General features: G+C 34.7%; 1 protein-coding gene across 5 annotated transcripts in view; it reads right to left on the reverse strand.

Annotated features, from left to right (window-relative positions):
- Window positions 1-21,896, reverse strand: part of LOC131672074 (potassium voltage-gated channel unc-103) — a 1,608,120-nt gene that overhangs the window by 914,471 nt on the left and 671,753 nt on the right. For all 5 annotated transcript variants that reach the window (XM_058949027.1, XM_058949035.1, XM_058949044.1 and 2 more), the window contains one exon: window positions 12,131-12,251. In XM_058949027.1, the coding sequence (XP_058805010.1) occupies window positions 12,131-12,251 (121 nt within the window). The remainder of the gene's footprint in view (window positions 1-12,130; window positions 12,252-21,896) is intronic.

A 21,896-nucleotide genomic window follows, 5' to 3' on the forward strand; every position in this document is an offset into this window, starting at 1 on the left:
ATAATATTTTAGCTATTGGTGAGGTTTGGGTCAACAAGAACTCTCTCGAATAAGCCCCATATCCAAAATTTTTGGGTAATACTTCTTCTTCAAAACATTTTAAAACAGCACTAATTGATTGTTGCACTACTTTTTCTTCAATTTCCAGTATAGCAGATATACAAAGATCCGAGTTACCAGTTCTTAATTTAATTAAAAATATGACTAGAGCTTGTGTAACGTTTCGATTACCTGAACTACGCATAGTTATCATCATTTCCTTAAGAGTAATTATGTTTTTCCACGTATAACCTGTTAATGCTTTTATTCTTTCCTCAGAAATTGCGTACTCACCAATTTTATCATGCAGACTAGAATTACTTGAATCTGATAAGGCTTCAAGGAATCTGGGCAATTCTTTGGATTCAATTTCATATTCACTGCTAGCATAGGTTATAATTGACAAATCTTCATTATAAAATCGTTTTTTAATTAAATGCTTCTTACAACATCTGTTTCTTCTTGGAATGAATATTCTCCTTTTTGTGAACACGTATATTCGGGCATCGAATGGTACGTCTTGAAGATCCTTAGTTTCATTACACATAAAACAATACTGGTGAGATATAATTGTCCTTGGAAAAGGCATGACTACCAATTCAACTTCAATAGTATTAATAAGCACATATGTTGGATCTGTTCCGGAAGAATCTGATGTTTAACTATAATCTGTAGTTGTATCTTGACTACTTTTACTTTCTCCAAGCTTTGTATCCCATGAAGGTGTATTACTCTCTGTGTTACTTTCTTGAGTATTTTCCAGTGAAATTCTTGACGTCTGTTCTTCAATTTGAGACTCAGATTCATCTTCTTGAACAGTATTTTCACCTAAAACATCTGCTGAAGAAGTTGCCGTCGACTCTGACGAATCTCCAGATTTTTGAGCTTTATACTTCTCGTTGTCAGTATTTTTTGAAGATTTCGAAATTCGCAATTTTACGTAACACTTGGAACATACTGTATCATCCACAAGGACTAATTGTCCATACTTTTTATTAAAATCCAAAGCTTTTTCCCGACTATCAATATACAAATGGGATCCACTCAATTTTCTTATATGTTTGTCGCACGAAATACATTTTGATTCATCTCTTGAACGAGGCTTTTTGACTGAAGGCTCATCATCAGAAGACATCTTATGTGTCTGTAATAACAAAAAGGATCATATTTTAATTTTCATAATGTCAAATTACTAGATTTTAATATCACAACAAGTACAATTTTAACGAAATATTTAGTAGTAAACATTTCTGTAAATAATCAAAAGCTCGAGACTTCTTTTACTATCTTTGAAACATTCAAATGCTCTAATACTTATTTTTCTAACTATTTGGAAAATCACCACCGGAATTTTCATAGCATATATATTTTTATATGGAAGTTTGTTAGAGATAATTAAAAAGAAAATGAAAACAAACAATCAAAGTTAAATATTCATTCCTGTAGATCATGAAAGTATAAATTGCAGAAAAGGAAAATCTAAAACATAATTGCACACGTCAAAAACTGAGTATATTTATTATGTCAAACTCTTTTTCCATGGTCCAACATGAAAACATATAAATTATGTTAAAACGAGGAAGAAATAAAAGTTCTTACGATAATCATCTACCATACAAACGATAAAGTTAATTTTGTACAAATTACAGAATATTATAAAATCTTAAACAATTTCAATAGTTCTGTTTGACTATTTTACAACAAGTGTATCACAATTTATACGATTGCAAAACCAATTACTATTAAATAATCACACATAGTTATGGTAGCACTCATAGTAATATATTGCTTGAAAAAATCTTTGCTTTATTTGATGTGTCAAAATAACTTGCAAAATCTATTGGCTATTAGTTAATTTAATATAATTCCAATATTTAAAAAATACAAGAAAATTAAAAAAAGACTCTCGTAACAACCTTAAAGTTAAAAGTAGATGCAACAAATTTTATAATATAAAGTTTAGGTAAAGAAAAGTTTTTTGATATATTATCAAACTTATAAAAGATGCGAAAAGAATTTTTCGATAGAATTTTTTATTTGATGAAAAAAAAATTATTCTATTAAAATATGCAGTACAATAACTGTTAACTTATTGTTTACTATAAAAAAAATAATATTGGAATAAAACAGTTTTAATGATTTATATTCAGAAGTAGGATTACAATTTCATATTCAACTATGGATAATGTAAAAATGTTTTGAAATTATCCAAGGAAATGAAAACAAACTCAACTAATAGTACTATAGCCTGAAGAGTACCAGAAATATGTATTCCAAGGTACCTAAAACTGTTGAAATAAATTAATAAATAGAATATAATTAATGGAATCGTAATTTCTTTCCTACAATAATTTAAAAATTATCGTCTGCCATTCAAACTATATTGATACCAAGTTTTGTGTGCGATGGTTAATTTACTACATTAATGTATTAATGTATATTGAATAATTAATACTGATATTAAAGTCGCAAAAATTGACATTATCATACCTTTTGAATTATATATACTTTTCAATCCAAATATCCAAATGTCTTCAGTGTTTTCACATGGTATGTCTTTTTTATTTTGGGTTGTCAACTTGGCAAACTAACTGACAAGTATAATTTTTGGTTATTTAATTTCAAGTTTCCTATTTAATTTTCCTATTCAAGTTTCCAATTTAATTCCTATTTAATTTTAAGTTGAGAGTTCAATCGGATCAGTGCTTTTTTCAATAAAAAAACATTCAACATGCAACGAGTGTCAAAAGGTGAAACCATCTAACATCCGAGATTTCTATGTTCTGATTCCCCTCTCTATTCCGTTCCGGATTCCGTAATTAGATTGCTCTGCTATGGTTATAAAACAGCACCATGACATTGCATGACAGTATCATGACTGCTTTGCTATTGGCCCTTCACGGCCGACATATTGTCAATCTGTAAGTCCATCCAGCTGCGCATAGTTAATATAAATAAATAAATAAATATATATATATATATATATATATATATATATATATATATATATATGCATATATTTATTTATTTATTTTATTTATTTATTTACTGCAATACTTAGTTTATTTCTGAACTCTGCAGAGGTACACTAGGTACCTGTACGCAGCTTACTGAATTTTTTCAACGATGATCCATTATTATTTTCTAAGTTATTATATATGTTTTCGATGTAATTTTTCCTGTAGAATCGAATGGTGTAATCAGATTTGGCATAGAAATCGACTGCGAAGAATTAGCGACCAAAAACCACGAAAAAAGTCGAAAAAACTCAGTTTTTTGACTTTTTCTCAATGACCCACTACGATTTTCGAAATTCTAATGATACCACTGAATTCATCAGAAAAAAAGACATAATTTAAAAAAAAAAATTTTCTGTAGCCACTTTTCTAAGTAAAGTTATCGCACTTTGAAAATTTCGGGAATTTTTTTAGGTTAGAAAATCACCACCTTAAGATGTAAAAAAAATCAGGTATATTCCTTTTGGCAAGTAGTATATCCATGATTTTTTTTTGTACTGATATCGCTATTATTTTTCGAGAAAAAAAATAATTCGTAAAAAAATCGTTTTTTGCATATATATATATATATATGGGGGGGAGGTCGGAGGCTAATTATATGGGCAAAGCACTTCTTAAACACTATATTAAAGATAGCCAAAGGTTATTTTGAGGTTTTCGAAAGAGGGCATTTCACCATTGTTAATGGGGGGTACCATTTGTCCACAGATTCTAATTACTTGAATCCCCTTTCCTGATAATTTTTCAAAATTTACACCGAAACTTACAAATGCTAAAGCATTATTATATGTATAGTCGTCCATTTTTACGAAACTCCTTGCAATGTTCAGTTAATCCTGTTGCTAAAGCTTCGATGTCATTAGGATTATCTGGCAATATTACTTTTCCTTTATAGCAACAATTGGAAAATTTTCTGTCATGCGTATTGTAACGGGGGAGATAAATCTGAAAATATGAAATTTATTTAAGAACAAACTCCCACGATGCAGAGCAAACCGCCACTCCGTTAAACACGTATGATAATACGTGTATTCGCCTTAATGTCAGATGATTTATCCAAGTTGTCTTCTATCGCACGGAGTTGAACTCACCTTAAGTCACGTGTCTTGTTACACTTAATGAGTTTTAAGTGTGAGCGACTTTACTCCTAATCTTCTGAATCCCCTAGATGTAATTGGATTAAAACCTAAGCCTTTTTCAATTACTTAAGCTACTAAGAAAATTAAATGACGAAAACGGCGAATAAATTTAACAGACTTTAATTAATAAAAAAATCACTACAGCCTTTGTAGGGACGAAAGACTAACGCTCGCAAATAGGATTTTACAATTAACTATTTTCCGTGAGAAAGAGAGAGAGAGAATCGATTCGAATTCTACCGCGAACTAACGCTCAACGCGAATACAAAAAATTAACGTTAACACGATTAAACAAAATACCGAATGTATTTTGTATCGCTTAATATGACGGAAGGTGCACCTACCATGCGGTGCAATTACGGTGATCAGCCGTAATTGTTGTTGCAAAAATTTCAACTGCCACTGCCCCTCTATTATCAGCTGCGCTGCCTCGATTCGTTTTTATCTGCTGCTCCAGCACCGCTGCTTGCTGCTGCAATACTGTCGTTGCACACACACACGTAATTGACCAAAGAAAACTTTATTCGGCGAAAACAAAGTCCAAAAAATAAATCGGCGGTAACTCGCGTTCACAGCTGAGGCGTAACTGCCTATTCAAAAGATCGCGCGCCACCTCTCTCTCTCTCAATAGTTCGAACTAACGCGCGAGAAGCAGAATCGCGAATGAGTCGATTAATTAAATCGACTACCGTTGCAGTATATTCAAATGCAAAATGCTTAGCATTACAGTCTCTACAAGTTTCAGTCATTGAGTCTAAATTATTTTCCTCTATAAGATTTTCATTGAAGTAAATATTTGCAATACGTCCAATATGATTTGTAGTTGTGAAGGAAATTAATTGTTTTGTTTTTGATTTTGTATATGTTGTAACGGCCTGGAAAATAATCAAATTATTCTCGCGGCCCGTTAAGAATTTTATTTTCACTGGTCGATGCGGGGCTCACCGCCGCCCCGATCAGCTAGCAGCTTCCTGGCGTTCCGCCGAATACGGGCGGACAAACGCTGCCCTGAAAAGGGATCGCGAAAGCGCAGCCAAGCACGAGAACGTGCGTAGGTTCAAATCACGGGCGAGGGAAGGGACAAGGGTGCCTTCCTGGGTACGCCCAACACAACGGCAACACTTGAGTAGGTCAAATCGGGCTTTATTCCTTTAGGCAAATCTTATATACAATATCGCGTGCCGAGATTTTGCTTTGCATCCTATTTTAGAGAGAGAGACGCTCGCTCGCGCAACTATCGCACGCTAAATAATCGCTTACAAATGCAACGAAACTCACCGTGAAGTAGCTGCTGCAGACAGACTACCCCTCGCTAGTCGCCCGCGTTATCGCCCTTGCTTGGGCGGGCAAGTTCTGCCCCTGGTAATCGCCCACTCAAGATGACGATCCACAGGCTCCGGCGATCCTCGGGGATGATCTTCACCTTCTTGCGCACTTACACCTTTATTTTTACCGGTCGCTTTCCTTTTTCTTTCGTTCGCACGCGCACGTGACAATCCTTCGAGCTCGCCGGTCTAAGTCCAAGTGCCTCTAAATCGTTTTCTCTCCCCACCCTCTCGCTATGGCACGCGCCTCATCGAGTCTCGCTCTCTCTCTCTCTCTCTCTCTTCACTCCTCGCTCGCTTGCCCGCTTGGCCATGCTCGGCCTCGTGCGCGGACAATCTTCCGCGAGAACGGCCCCGGCCGTTATAATGTATCACTGACTGAATTATGTTTTTTTGTAGTTTTTTACATGTTAATGTGTTGTTTTTGTCAATATAATTTTTGTCATCAATTTTTAATCGTTTTAATGATATAAAACATTCTTTAAATTCAGTGTCACTATTTTTTCGTTTTCTAAATTTTCGAATTAATTTATAATCCTCGATGTCTTGATCTTCGTTCCTTTTTTTTTCTGTAAACATAATTTTCAATATATTTCGTTGCCCAATTTTTTTTCCCAATAAACATATTTTTTAGCAATCGCTTCCTTTTTTTACAGTTTTGGTCTTTATCAATTTTTTGACGATATTCTCGTTTTCGTTTGACATTTTTCTCTTTTTGTTGTTTCAGTTTTTCTTCGTCATTCATCATTTTTTGATGATATTCTCGTTTCGGCATAGCTTCTTTTTCATGTTGTTTTTGAAATTTGTTATAATTTTGTTTTATACGTTGATGATATTCTTTTTGTTAAATTCCATCTTTGTTTCGCTGTTGTAATCATTCAACGTCATATTTCATATTATTACAGAATTTTTTTTTCTTTCTGTTTCAAAATTTCTTTTTTCTATTATTTTAGTTTCATATTCTTCTTCACAATATTGCTGAGTTTTGTTGAACTGTAAAACATTTATATTTTCATTTTCACTACTCATAGGAAAATTATCGACAATCGTTATGGTATCTATTCTATTATCACCTATATCCATTTTTATATCTTCGTTAATATTTTTTTGGGTTTGTGTATATGCATTTAACAATGTTTGCTGTATATCAAATTTTTTTTTTGAATTATTTTCCTAATAACATGTTACAAGCATCAAATGTCAATTTCATTGAATTTAATAAAGATGTATGATGTAAATCAAACGATCAGTAAAGCAAAATAGGATGTGCAACCGAGCGAGCGTTAGTGAATGAGGTAAATTGCAGCTAGTAATAAATTACGGTAATATAAGACAGAAATTTTTAAATCACAAGAAAAAAAACAAAGTAAATAAAAAGCAAACAAAAAATAAAATGTTATTTATTAAAAAATAAATGTAATGGTATTATTTTTTTCTCCCTTTGTGATTATTTTCGAGGATAGAAAGTATAGACTGGATTAACACAATCTGCTTCCAACCGGCAAGAAGGACACACCTCGTGAGAAAGGTGAACAATAAGAGCGCGACACTGAGGATTGAAACGTAGACCCTAGTGTGAATCAAACGGACGATCGCCTACAAAAAGAGAAAGCATACGCAAGCTAGTTTTGCGATGCGAGTGCGTTACCGGATCTGACTGAATTTAGCGAGCGACCAGCGCTGTAAGTACTGGGTTGTCACTTGTTTGTTGTCATTTCTTTGCGTCGCGTATCGACGCTTTGTCACGCCAATTAATTGTCTCCTGTGGGTGGCGGTTGCGATCACGACGCTCTCAGGAAGCTCGATTATAATCCGCTTAGCAAAAACATGGATGATGCACATAGTGCACCATATGGCCAGCCGCGAGGCTGGCCAGGTCACCTTGTGCAAAAATCTTTTGTCAAAGCGGCGGACGGTAGTTGTCTTCCTCAACAGAGAGTGGAGACTTCTCAAACAAACACTTTGTTGTTTTGGCAGAGGATGTCGTAAACTTCTCTTACCTGTACGGGCATGAGCAAATGCAAATGCTGAAGTACAAAATGCGTCATCGATTGCCCTCGACAAGCAACTAATGCTAGTCGACCCGAAGTGAATGCAATGTGTATTTGAACGAAGACTTGCAATCACATGTGCGGATGTGTGTACCTTCACGTGGTGGGGCTGAAAACGCTGTTTCCGTAAAGAAACAGTAGGCAAAACACACAACGCTCGCCCCTAGGGCAAATGGCCAATAGGCTAAACGACAAACAACACGGACCATGACAGCACGTGGTGAGGTGCGGCCCGTAAACGCCCAAACATTCAACGTGGAGTCTACCGCACCCCAAGAGCTCAACTCAAGCCCAGAAAAGCCAAAATCCGGGAATCACTCGAGGGGAAATCTCTTGGGATTGTGGTACCACGCGCCCTCTTAGAGGACGGGAGACCGCTCCGGGAGCTAGTTGCAGAGGACCAATGGTCCCGGCAATCCGAATCTAATTCGGATAGATAAGAAATTACTCCCTATCGATTGGCAATCGGTAGGTGCCACTATTGTGGGTAAAGAGTCGTGGCCGTGGTCATAGCAGCCACCCAAAGTTCTTTGCCTCGAGCTCCGGGAGTAAGGCCCGACACCTTTGTGTGAGAAAACACAATTTGAACGCTAATCTCGAACGCTAAAACACCTGATTTTAGCCTGGATCTCGGAAATTGATTTGAATGAGTGGCATGACTGGCACGAATATTGAAAACTGCCTGGGGAGTCTTCTCGGCTAGGCGAGACCCCGCCCCTGACCCAAGTTAGAAAATTAATTGAAAGAGCAGAGATCAATATCAGCGAGTCATAAAAGCCTTCCATGGAAAGCGAAATCCGAGACTCGGGCAAAAATCAGGACACATCCTTTTCGAATAACGGATACGCGTGAGCGGGGATGACCGAAACGCAGTGGGAAGACGTGCCTCGGCACGTCGAAGCGATGGACCTGTGAGTCGTGGGAAAAATCCCTTAATACAGGTACGCAGGGTGGGATGTATTTTGAACGCGAGCCCAGGAGGGGAGGCTTAGTTGGTTGATCGTCTTAGGAATCTTCCTCTGGCTGTCCTGGCTGAGTCTCTCTTCTGACATCCCAATTTGGGTTGGCCTCTGCGGGGTAGTGGTACCAGGTCAAGCAAATCTCGTAAGATTTGTACGCTGCGTGCTTCCGACGTAGTAGACGTTGGGGCAACTAGAGTCCCGTCGCGCCCAAACCGAGGGTCAAGCCTTTAGTTCCGCTCTCTTTGAGCGTCGAACCGTGAAAAGATCGGTACTCCTTTCGAGGAGGTCGCCGCCTTAGATTAAAAAGGTTCCGACTCGCTGAGTGCATCAGGGATGTCGCAGCAAACTTGACTTCCGGATCTCCAATAATGTTTGAAAGCGAAGGAGTGAAAGACAGTGGGCTATGCCAACCTATTGGCGCCCAGAGAGAGGGGTGGTAATGTTTGATTACGCTGCGCCACCCTCAAAGCGGAAAAGTGTGAACGACACACATACACTAACTGTCTCCCGTGGGTGCGACAGAGTAAGTATGTCGGCTTACCAGTTCGTATACGGCGTGCTGATTCGCTTTCTATCAGTGGTAGTTCATAGCGCGGCGTAAGCTTGCATTCCGTCAATCTATCCGGCGTATGCGCAGCACCTATAGATTTTGAGTGCACGTTTGCGAATGCCCGTGTTGTACTAACCTGCAAGGTGCATTCGCGTCGCTTAATTTGCGCCAAGTTTTGTGCTCTACAATTCTAGTTTTGTATTAACTTTCTCTTGTCGATATAAGCTACTGTTTACCCAAAGTTCAAGCCGAGTTATTAACCTAACCACTCCTGCTCTTCTTATAATATTCACTCGCATTATTGATTCGTACCTCATTCCCTCTCGGTTATTCGCTGGTTGATCTTCGCGTAGCTCACGATACTCTCCGCGGGCCGATTTCTCTCTCAACAAAGAAGGCAACCTGAAGCAACTGGACCCTGGACGCGCCTATGCAGGAGAATAGTAAGTGTAATTTTAATTGATTTTAGTAAAACTAATTATTTTTTAATATTAATCTTCTTTTTTCATGCAATCTTATCTTCTTTTTCCCTCTTTCATTTGAAGTACATAAAGATAATGAACTATTACTTAATTGTATTCAATTAAGATAATATTTCAGCATCAAATATTTGACGAAGTAAGCAGTATACTTGCTCTTCGTCCACCTCTCTCCCTCACCGCCCTTTTTTTTACAAGGCACAGTGGCCAACGTTGGGCGCATATTAGAATGCGCCTAACTCTTGGCATTTTGTTTCAACGTCCATGATTGCCGAGGAGTAGCCAAACAGACTCGAGGGGCTCCAGTAGTGAGAGCGAGGCAGAATGAGAGAGAAAGAGTGAGCAAGACTGAGAGTGTAAACACTATGCTGGTCTAGGCAGGTGTGCGACACATAACTGATAGCGTTGCGTTGTATGCTGCCTAAAAATTGTAGGTCAAGTGGGGTTAAAGGAGAGTATAAACCGAGGTTCACGAGAAGGCCGCGGCCGGCAATTAGTCGTTCATTTCCTTCTCATTCGTCTTTGCAAGAGCATCTTACAATTAAAAGCTGTTGCGGAAGAGTGACCACGGGCCGTCGACTATTGTACTTTGGACCTCCACTGCGAGACGTAGAAGAAAGCAGCGAGTGTATCCCTGCAGAAAGATGTCAATGAGGACAGTGACCACGCGATAAGAATCTTCGCCCAGCTCTGTCCGCAACACAAGAGAGGTTACCCTTTCGTGAGGTACGGTTGATTGAAGAAGAGGTGCCACACAACGCAGTTTCGCTCTACCGCCTACTACACCATACCAACCAGCCCGAAAAAGACAAGCTCAGGTTTTCATTTCCTCTCTTTCTAATCTTTCTGACCATAATAGACGTGTGATTGAAGTAGATTAGGTCGCGGTAATATTCGGTAACCAGGCGTTCATTTGCCGGCTACTTGAGATTTCTTTGTGTTCCGAGCAGCGACTTGATAAACTAAGTGTGCGGGACAGGTAGTGGGCTTCCAAGGCGTTCATCTGCTGGGCAGTTAGCATCTAAGTCATTTCGGTCGATGGCATCGTAGTTTGTACTAGCGTAGGTCTTCAATTCCAACAATTCCGTACGAAATTATTTAAGGGGAGGACAAGGGAGGCGGTGAGTCGCTCCTAGCAAAGCAGAAAGGAGAAGGTGTAGACACAATGATCTTCACACACACAGTTTCTTTAATCAACCATTTATTACAGCTGCACTACCTTGAGTACCGACGAAAATACAAAAGTTACCTAATACTAATGATAGAAAGACTAATGCTAAACGAGGTGACCGGCACGTTATCGCCATGTCACCTCATTAACCGGCTCAAATTAAACTATATAACAACGAAACGTTGCGCCTGCTCGTGAAAGCCTGGCGCCGCACACAAACCGCGAAATAATGCCGGGAAAACAGAGAGAGAAAAGAGAGGAGAGAAAACTGAACCTGACTAAATGTGATGGCTGCTTGGCAGGTGGGCTGCAGGTGAGTTGGCTGGCGCAAGATGTAGCCCAGTTCTGACGCTGTCACGGCTCTCACACTCTCTCTGATTTATGATAGCAAGAATGGCGACCCCTCAGGACTTCTAGTGCGGCCGATCTCTCAAGCATGCGTCGATCTAGTGTCGTGAGTGCGTGAGAGTTGGCTTCTCACGCCTTCCCCACCACTGTCCTCCTAATCGGCGGCACGCGGCACTGCCCAGCGCGACAAGTGCTGCGCGTCAAGCCTCACAGAACTACATACGATTTTCTTCTTCTTCTCTCTCTCTCTCTCTCTCTCTCTCTCTTACTCTTGATGTTTCTCCCCATTTCGCTTGCTCGCTGCTGCCTCCTCTCTCTCCCTTCTAGCCGCAATGCTGGAAAGAATAAAGGCAGGCATCAGAAACGTAAAATAACGTGCGTCTGATGCCAGCAGTGCGCCTTCGCCTAGGATAGAGAGAGAAGCATACACACGGTGCAGGCCATGACCAGCCTACACCGTCACAAGTTTATAAGTACTCATGCGTCCGTTTCTGTTCTTTTCATAATTAGTATAAGATGTTTATATTGAGTTTGTTCGTTCGTTGTTTATTAATGATTAGAAATAAAATTTTGCATTTAATAAATGGTGTATATAATTATTTTTGGACCTATTTACTCTCTTTCCTCTTCAATTGCTGAAAATAAAAGCGCCTCTCTTATCCCACTTAAAAAATTAGTAGCAAAAGCATTGGAATAATACGCCTATCTATTACAAATATTAAATTTTAAACAAATGATCTGAAATACGCGGACAGCATGCACTGAAACAGAACTTATAACTCTGAGCCAATGTATATGGTAGAAACTTTAAAGAGGGGATGTGGATCTTTGGCATATGTTTGAATATACTTGCTTTGAGCTATTTAAAAGGGCAGGCATTCCCATATGATCTAGTACATTCAATCTGATTCCAGTATCTTCAAGAGTAAGTATGTTCTCTGTTTACGTATTTGTGTATTTTCGAAATATGTATGAAGTTTTCAAACAACTAATGTTATATTTTGATAAATAATCTACGTCATCTTTATTGATAGAGAAATGGGACTCACCTTTATGCTAGGGCCTCCAGAATCATCGGGTCCATAAAATTGGTGTGTATCGTTAGCCAAAATATCTAACCAACCAACTTTACTTTTTAATTTTGGTCTTTCACCATTACCTATTGCATACCTATTTCAAACAGATTTAAAAATTAATATATTATATCATTTTTCAATCTTGAAACCTTCATTAATCTCATTAAATGTAAAGTATTATGTTAATAGTGACACTAAAATGTATCTTATAATAGATCAAACTTTGATAATTTGAATTTATAAAATTAAATATACACTCCAGCCCAATAATCTTTGCCCACCCGAGAACAAAATGACTCTAACTTTGAAACTCCATATCTCGGCTGAAAATAAACCTACAGAGCTTTACGACGATTCATTTGAAAGGTCTTTTCATGCGTTTTCGAATGGTGTATGTTAAAATTATTCTAACATACTTTCCTTGTGTATAGGCGGGCGAGTGTCAAAATAAAAATTACGAATATTTTGTTGTTTCTTTAACCGCTTGCCATTTCGAGAAAATAAATTATAAAAAATATCTAAAAGAAACATGTTGTAGCTCTTTTATTATACTATCCAAAACACTCATTCATAAATGCTCTTGATCTAAATTCAGCGATTATATGAGCATTTCATTCAAAAACAGCGTCTATATTCATTACTCTTTATCTTGAAAAATTCGGATCATAGAAAAAAATTTACTTTGAAGAAAATGCTCTATTTTATAAGAATGCGTAAACTAAATTTCATAATCATATGGAAACATTTTTTTTCAGTCATAATATCAAGTAGCCTAATTTTTTCAATATTTCATTTTTTTTCACTTTGGAAGAATAAAAAAAATCATTTATACGTTGTAACGAGCCGGCTCGTTACAGGGAAAAATCCGCTGAATAGAGAGCCAGCGCGTGCCATGCGCGGGCCAGCTGCGCAGAAAACCGTGCGCGAGCGGAGAGAAGAGAGAGAGGACGGTGAGGGGTGGGGGTAGGTAGGAGAGAGATTCACGTGTGAACCGGCAAAAAGAGCAGAGTGATACAAAGGAAGGACACTGAGTACGAGAGAAAGAAAAGATAGGAAAAGGTAGCGGAATCGGAAGTGAGATCCAACAGGAGCACCGAACCAAGGACGAGAGGAGCGAGTGCCGTCACCCAAGTGACACAAGAGTTAACGAGTGTTGCGGGGACCGAAAGAAGGAAGTATCTCCTGGACGACGAAAGCCGGCACGTGAGCTCGACAACCGGAGAGTTAGCAGCTGAGTTTCACGCCGGATTATAGCGAGAAGAAGTGAGTAATCTCACCGACGTATAATTATCTGCGGAAAGATTGCGTTAAATTAAGCGTCCGTAAGTAGGCCCGCATACCTCTTTCTCTCTCTCTCATACGGCAAAACCCGACGTGTTGTAACTGCGCGGCGCAGTGGTGCGTCACTCGGAAAAGCTCTCGGCCTCTTTCTTCATGGAATGTAAATCAAGCGCTAAACGAATAAAGGGCATCTGCAACTAATCGGCCGCCTTATTCACTGACGTGGGCAGAAGCACACGTGTCCCCTCTGCCCAGCCACCCGAACCCATCGACTCCCCCGCGTGAGCGGTGCGCCGAGCACGCTTTCGACGAAGCAGTCGGCACCACAGCCGGGAGGCAAGCCTTCCTTCAACGAAGTGGCGGTTAACTTCGCAACGTGGGAGCGACGGTGACTTATTTTGTCAACGGATACCGATATATCACTCAGATAAATCACAACCGTTACAACGTGAAGTTATCTTATTTACTATAGAAAAATTGTAACTGTATGCATATCTCCATCAACGAAAAATCTTAGTCAGTGTAACAACTATTAAGAAACAATTATAATGCGATATACCTAGGTTTGTTGAAACTCAACAGTCATGAAAATAATATTTGATTTGAAATAAGAACATTTTTGTTGCTCTTTTTTTTCTCAATGTAAGTAGAAAAATTAATCTAATCTATTAAAACTAATCATAACTAATGATTAGAAAAAAAAATGTTCTTGTAACCTTTATTTATTATTTTTTACCATAGTAATATATTGTTGAAGTATTATTGAAGTATGGTACACAGAAATTAGAGTACATAATATTAGGTGGGAATAGAATATGTAAATTTTTTCATTGTCAAGAAAATATAATTATGTACGTCAAAACTCGTCAGCCGAAATATTCATAATTATTCGACACTAAATAACATGGAAAATTTTGTAAATTTAATTTTAAGAAACTTGAATTCGAAACGTAGAAAAAATAATATTCAGATGAAGCTTTTTGCAGACGCATTAAACTTTCTTTCCGTCGAAATGATGGTCTTTGCTTTTTATAATAGGTCGTTGATGAAATCTCCTGCCATTCTGATTGTATTATTTCCTATAGATTTTTTGCAGAAGTTGGAAGTTTTCTTCTCATGGCTCTATCTACTTCTTTCCACAATAACGCAATTGGATTGAAATCCGGCGATTCAGGTGGCCACTCCATCATTGTTAACTTCTTTTGTATTTCTAAATTGGTAATATAATTTTTTCATATATTGGAAGAATGTTTGGGATTATTATCTTGCTGAAAAATGAATCCAGGACCAATTAAACGTGAACCTAAAGGAGCAACATGTCTTTGAATAATCTGTTTGTATTTTTCTTTGTTCAAAATTCCATCAATTTTTATAATATCTCCTACGTTTGATCCACTAAAACAGCCCCAAACCATAATAGATCCTCCACCGTGATTTACCGTTGGCACAATACAACTTTTTGAATATTTTTCTCCAACACGTCTTCGAATAGTAATTGATCTTTTACTACAACAAATCTGAAATTTATGAAATTTATACTCGTCGGTCCACAATACGTTATTCCAATCTGCTACAGTCCAATTTTTCTGTTTTTCAGCCTATTTTAATCTTTTAGTGATATTGTTTTTCCGCAGAAATGGTTTTTTTTACAGCAATTCTTCCAAACGATCCGTTCTTATTTAGTCAACGCTTTACAGTTATGCAACTCACTGATTTTTTTAGATGCCGATTCACATCAGCAGTGATTTGTCTAGCTATAAGATGTCTGTTACGCAAACATATATTTTTTATAAATGCGTCATCAGACGCATTGTTTTCTGTGGTTTACCAGAGCGTTTCTTGTCTTCAACACTTCCGCTACTTTTAAATTTATTCACATTATAGTCTACGGTTCGACAAGGAATATTGAGAATATTAGCAATCTGACGATCACTTTTACCATTTATGTGCTGGTTACATTTAAGGTTACAACAACATTTATTTTTTATTTTTTGCTAATCATTAGTTATGATTAGTTTTAATAGATTAGATTAATTTTTCTACTTATATTGAGACAAAAAAGAGCAACAAAAATGTTCTCATTTCAAATCAAATATTATTTTCATGACTGTTGAGTTTCAACAAACCTAGGTATATCGCATTATAATTGTTTCTTAATAGTTGTTACACTGACTAAGATTTTTCGTTGATGGAGATATGCATACAGTTACAATTTTTCTATAGTAAATAAGATAACTTCACGTTGTAACGGTTGTGATTTATCTGAGTGATATATCGGTATCCGTTGACAAAATAAGTTACCGTCGCTCCCACGTTGCGAAGTTAACCGCCACTTCGTTGAAGGAAGGCTTGCCTCCCGGCTGTGGTGCCGACTGTTTCGTCGAAAGCGTGCTCGGCGCACCGCTCACGCGGGGGAGTCGATGGGTTCGGGTGGCTGGGCAGAGGGGACACGTGTGCTTCTGCCCACGTCAGTGAATAAGGCGGCCGATTAGTTGCAGATGGCCTTTATTTGTTTAGCGCTTGATTTACATTCCATGAAGAAAGAGGCCGAGAGCTTTTCCGAGTGACGCACCGCTGCGCCGCGCAGTTACAACACGTCGGGTTTTGCCGTATGAGAGAGAGAGAAAGAGGTATGCGGGCCTACTCACGGACGCTTAATTTAACGCAATCTTTCCGCAGATAATTATACGTCGGTGAGATTACTCACTTCTTCTCGCTATAATCCGGCGTGAAACTCAGCTGCTAACTCTAGTCTACGGTTCGACAAGGAATATTGAGAATATTAGCAATCTGACGATCACTTTTACCATTTATGTGCTGGTTACATTTAAGGTTACAACAACATTTATTTTTTATTTTTTGCTAATCATTAGTTATGATTAGTTTTAATAGATTAGATTAATTTTTCTACTTATATTGAGACAAAAAAGAGCAACAAAAATGTTCTCATTTCAAATCAAATATTATTTTCATGACTGTTAAGTTTCAACAAACCTAGGTATATCACATTACAATTGTTTCTTAATAGTTGTTACACTGACTGAGATTTTTCATTGATGGAGATATGCATACAGTTAAAAATTGTCTATAGTAAATAGAATAGCTTCACGTATAAATGATCTTTTTTATTCTTTCAAAGTGAAGAAAAATAAAATATTGAAAAAATTAGGCTACTTGATATTATGAATGAAAAAAAATGTTTTCATATGATTATGAAATTTCGTTTACGCATTTTATTTATAAAATAAAGCATTTTCTTTTAAGTAAATTTTTTTCTACGATTTGAATTTTTCGAGATAAAGAGCAATGAATATAGACGCTATTTTTGAATGAAATGCTCATATAATCGCTGAATTTAGATCAATAGCATTTATCAATGAGTGTTTTGGATAGTATAATAAAAGAGCTAGAAAATGCTTTTTTTAGATTTTTTCTACGATTTTTTTTCTCGAAATTGCAAGCGGATAAAAAAACAACAAAAATTTTGTAATTTTTGTTTTGACACTCGCGCAAAGAAAATATGTTAGCATAATTTTAATATACATCATTCAAAAGAGCGTGAAAAGATCTTTCAAATGAGTTATTGAAAAGCTCTGTAGGTTTATTTCTAGCCGAGGTACGGAGTTTCAAAGTTAGAGTTTTTTTGTTCTCAAGTAGGCAAAGATTATTGGGCGGGACTGTATATATGTATTTTATTTATTTTTCTTGAAAAGTATTGTGTACATTCAAGGGTCGCGGCAGCGACCTGCGGCATGAATGCCGGAGGCGCGGTTTATTACGCGACACTATACTCAATGAAGTCGGCGTGCACAGATTTCAATTAATTAATTAATACATAAATAGCGTTGCATGTAAAAAAACTCATTATATATTGTTAATATATTATACCTAGATTGGTTCTATTAAAAAATTTTAATTGTTTACTTGACATTCATTCATTTATTAATTTTTTTTTTTTATATGGTCGAAAACTTTTTTTCTTACTTTCTTCCCAGCCATCTTTATCGGTAAAGATGATTATCTTTAAGATGATTATCTTTAAGATGACTATAATATTCTCCCTTTCTCTCTCTCTCTCTATTCTCATACGTAATATGCATCATATATATATGTTAGTTATTTATGTATTATACATTCTACAAGTTTATCAATCCAATAGGATTTTATTAGAAATATTTTAAATTATATTTGTTGGCTTTGTTTTTCTTCTACCTTATTCATAAATGATGATTGGTTTTTTTAAAAACTATTTTGAATAGAAACTAGGTATTGTACAATGTTTAAAATGTGATCAACAACACAAGATAATTTAAAAACTTTTTATTAAGAATGGAAGTAGCATAATAAAATTATTGTTTTAATATAAATGCATTATTACAAAATGTGTAATAATATATTAGTATTGTTTAATATATATAACATATTTAAGCTTTGTAAATATAGTTATTTAATTATGTTAGAAAGAATAGAAGCATGAATTAATCATTAGAATTCAAAATTATATTTTTTATATAACCTTCATAATGTTTAAGGTTTTTTTTCCATGTGTTCAATATTTCATATACTTACAGCTGTATGTTTTAAAACTTATTACATTTTTTATAGTTTCAAAATATCTATGTAACATGTTTCATATAATTTACTGTCCAATAAATTTTACGAACAAGTAATTGATTTTAATTCTTTATATTGAAAAATGGACAGACCCTAACTCTTATATTCATATAAGTTTATCATATCGGTTATTGGATTGTCTACTTATTCAAGGATTAATTATTTTTCTATTTCATGATTCTGAAAATTACTAATTACTGACAAATAATCAAAGATAGAAAAAATAATATGAACACGTAATTACTCACTAATTCAATGGTGTACTTTTATAAATATGTATCCAAATTGCTTGGATAATATTTTTTGGTTTTACTATTTTATACTGCAGGTATCTTATAATTTACAATACATTATAAGTGTTTGTATGCAAAGATTCTGTGGCAAAAGAAAAAAGAAAAGCTCTATTTCAGAAACCTAAATTTACTTTTTTGTATAAAAGTGACTGTACTATACTCAATTATTGAGAATACAGATATAATATGCACATACAAAATATGTAAAATTATCATCAATACAAAAATTAATTAAAACAAAAAAAAAATAAATAAAAACAATTTCTTTTATTTAATAATAAAGAATGAAAAAGTACCGGTCAAATATTTAGATTATTCAGATATTCAATTCAATAAAACACAACATATTGTTTTGAATGTTTTATTAATTAAAAGCAAGTACATTATCAGAACAAATTTAAAATAAATAAATTATTCAATTGTCATAAAAGTTTTAAGAAGTATAAAACATTTTCTCTACTAAAATAATTCTTAGAAGTGCTTAAAAAGCTTATTTTCTAAAGAAAATAGTTTCTCTTTGTTTGAAAAATATCTGGGAATATTGAATTTACTAAACAGTACAGGGTGTTTATTCTTAATAGATACTATTCTACAAAGTACTCACATAATTTATTTGTTAATCGTATTAATTATATCTATATAATGAAATACTTTGGTGAAAAACTACACAATACCTAAAAAGGTAAGAAGGCACACGTGCTGAATTTAACTTGAATGAGGATTGTCATAAAATCTAGAAATTATGGAAACCATATGGAATTATTTTGGAAATTTATAAACCATGGAAAATTGACAAATATCATGGAAAACAAAATCCTTTCTATTAGCTTTATGATTTTATGACTAAGAGACATAACAAGTAATAATGTACATAAAATTCCATTGGTTTTTCGTTTTTGCCTGGGCTTTCCTTGTCTCTGATGCCCACATTATTTATTGCTACGAGTATCTATAGTTAGAGATTAGGAGAAGAAAAAGAGGATTCTCCTAATCTTTGCTCTCAGATATAATAAAAGTACTTCAAATATCTTAATTTTCTTTTTCTTTACCTTTATTATTAAAATTAGTTATACAAATTACCAACAACAGAAAATAATGAAACTCATCTTATAATATGAAAATATTATAGAATATCATGGAAATTTTTGAAAGCTTCATTCTGTAATGTTTGTATAAAATTACTCGTTGTACATTTAATGATCATAATTTTATAACTTATAAATAATTTTCAAATAGAAAAATTTTATGTTGTGATTACAGTGTCGTGTTATCTTATCTAGTTCCTTTATATTTCCAAAAATCAAACCAAGTGACTAAACAAGTCATAAATTATAGTCATACATAAGCTGAACAATAAAGTTGTAAACATTAATTGAGTAAATGTAAAATTTAATTAAATTACCACCTGTAAAATCGCATATTCATACGATTTTATAGGTCTCTTATACCTTGTCTATTAATGTTACTTTTAATTTATTAATTATAAAACAGATTACAAGATTTTTAATTTAGTATTTTAAAAATTATTTTCAATTATTCTATTACTTTGAATCACAATATAAATTAAAGTGCAAAAATTAACAATATTTCATAGAACTGACGAACGGGAGTATACAATGTGAAAATGTAAAAGAAAGTTGAAAAAACCATTCTCTGTATTTTTCACATATGTAGCCTATGAGTTTTATTATATTAAAATACTATATACACACGCACAAACATATTTTAATAAACGATAAATTATTTCATAAAATTACTTGTCATATATTCAATGATGTAATTTTTTTAATTATTCGATAACACAGGGTTGATATTTTTTAATTGATTAACAAGGAAAATTTTATATTATGATTTAGGCTTGTATTATCTTACAAGTTTATTTATGTTTCCAAATTAAAATCAAGTGACTAAATCTTACAAGTCATAAATTAGTGATACGTAAGCTGAACAATAAACTAAGATAACGAACTTTATATTGTATACGTATATCTCGTAAAGAAAATATGAGATGTTTCGCATCAACTCTCCGAACGTGGCGCACGGGTGCGAAAAGATGACAAAGTTCAACTCTTATTTGCACTACTTGAATGTATTTTAGAATGACTAATATTCTAGTCAATTCTAGTAGAATTTATTATTGTAGTATTCAGTCGTAACCATAGCTTCCATTGAAATAAGTGAAATCTCCATAAAAACACTTTTTACAAAAGTAAAAGGTTGCATGAATGCTTTTTTAACTTCCTTGCCATTTTTATCGCTAAAACCTTGCTACTTCGTCCACAGTTATTTTAATTTATAAAAATGATACGAGCGCTATATATTACTTGCTCATACACGTACAGACAGATTTTTGTATCCTATACTAAAAATTATCCGTTTTTCACATATTACTCTGTTTAGATCTTAACTCAATAATAGAATTTTCTTATTCGTCTTTAAACTTTTGAAAGTACTGAAATCAATATAAATAAAGCACGGATGCCATTTATAAGTGTAACATCTTAAGGACCAAAAGAATCGATAAAATACTAAAAACTCGTTGATTTTATATGTCTAGTTCTCTATGTCTAAACATCATTGTTAACAATGACTGAAACATGTTCAGTATCTTTAAATAATGAATCATTTTTATGTATTTAAATTGATATTAGATACACTACGTCTCGATCAACCTTATTTTTTTATTGGGATCGTTTTTAAATTTTTGAAAGAAATGAAATCTATTTGAAAATGGCACAGATGCTATTGATTCGTTTCAGCTGCTACATAACAAATAGTCACGCATTATTTATACGTTGAAATTTTCAATAACTTATATAAATTTTTGGCATCTTTTATTCTTGCCGGGCCAGTCCGCCAATAATATCAGGTACAAGCATGGACAATAAAATATTATAAAATGAATTACTTTTAGCCGTGTACTGAAAATGAAAAATATCTAACGTTAAAAAATTATTACCAAGAACTTTACGTTTCTACCTGGTATAAAAAAATTATTTTTCACTATGTATCAAAAAAAATATTTCGATATAAATTTAAAAATTGTAAAAGTGACTTTAGTATTTGCTGAACCACGCAATAATTAATATAACAGTATTGTATACTTTTCAGTTGAGTAGTAAAAATCATTTGAGTATTTCATTAAACACTTTTGTATACTTTTCAGTTGAGTAGTAAAAATCATCTGAGTATTTCATTAAACACTTACAAATACAAATTAATTATAGGTTTACCAAAGACAATATTGATAAAAATATTAAATAATGATAGTAAGGGTGCGTATAATGAAAAGTTAGCTGTAAATTAATCATTTCTTTTTAACTCAGGCGACAGGCCCGGCAAGAATAAAAGTTGCCAAAAATTTATATAAGTTATTGAAAATTTCAACGTATAAATAATGCGTGACTATTTGTTATGTAGCAGCTGAAACGAATCAATAGCATCTGTGCCATTTTCAAATAGATTTTATTTCTTTCAAAAATTTAAAAACGATCCCAATAAAAAAATAAGGTTGATCGAGACGTAGTGTATCTAATATCAATTTAAATACA

This window comes from Phymastichus coffea, unplaced genomic scaffold (genome assembly GCF_024137745.1).
Source record: "Phymastichus coffea isolate CEN01 unplaced genomic scaffold, Cenicafe_Pcof_1.1 PCOF00011, whole genome shotgun sequence".
Taxonomy (NCBI): Eukaryota; Metazoa; Arthropoda; class Insecta; order Hymenoptera; family Eulophidae; genus Phymastichus; species Phymastichus coffea.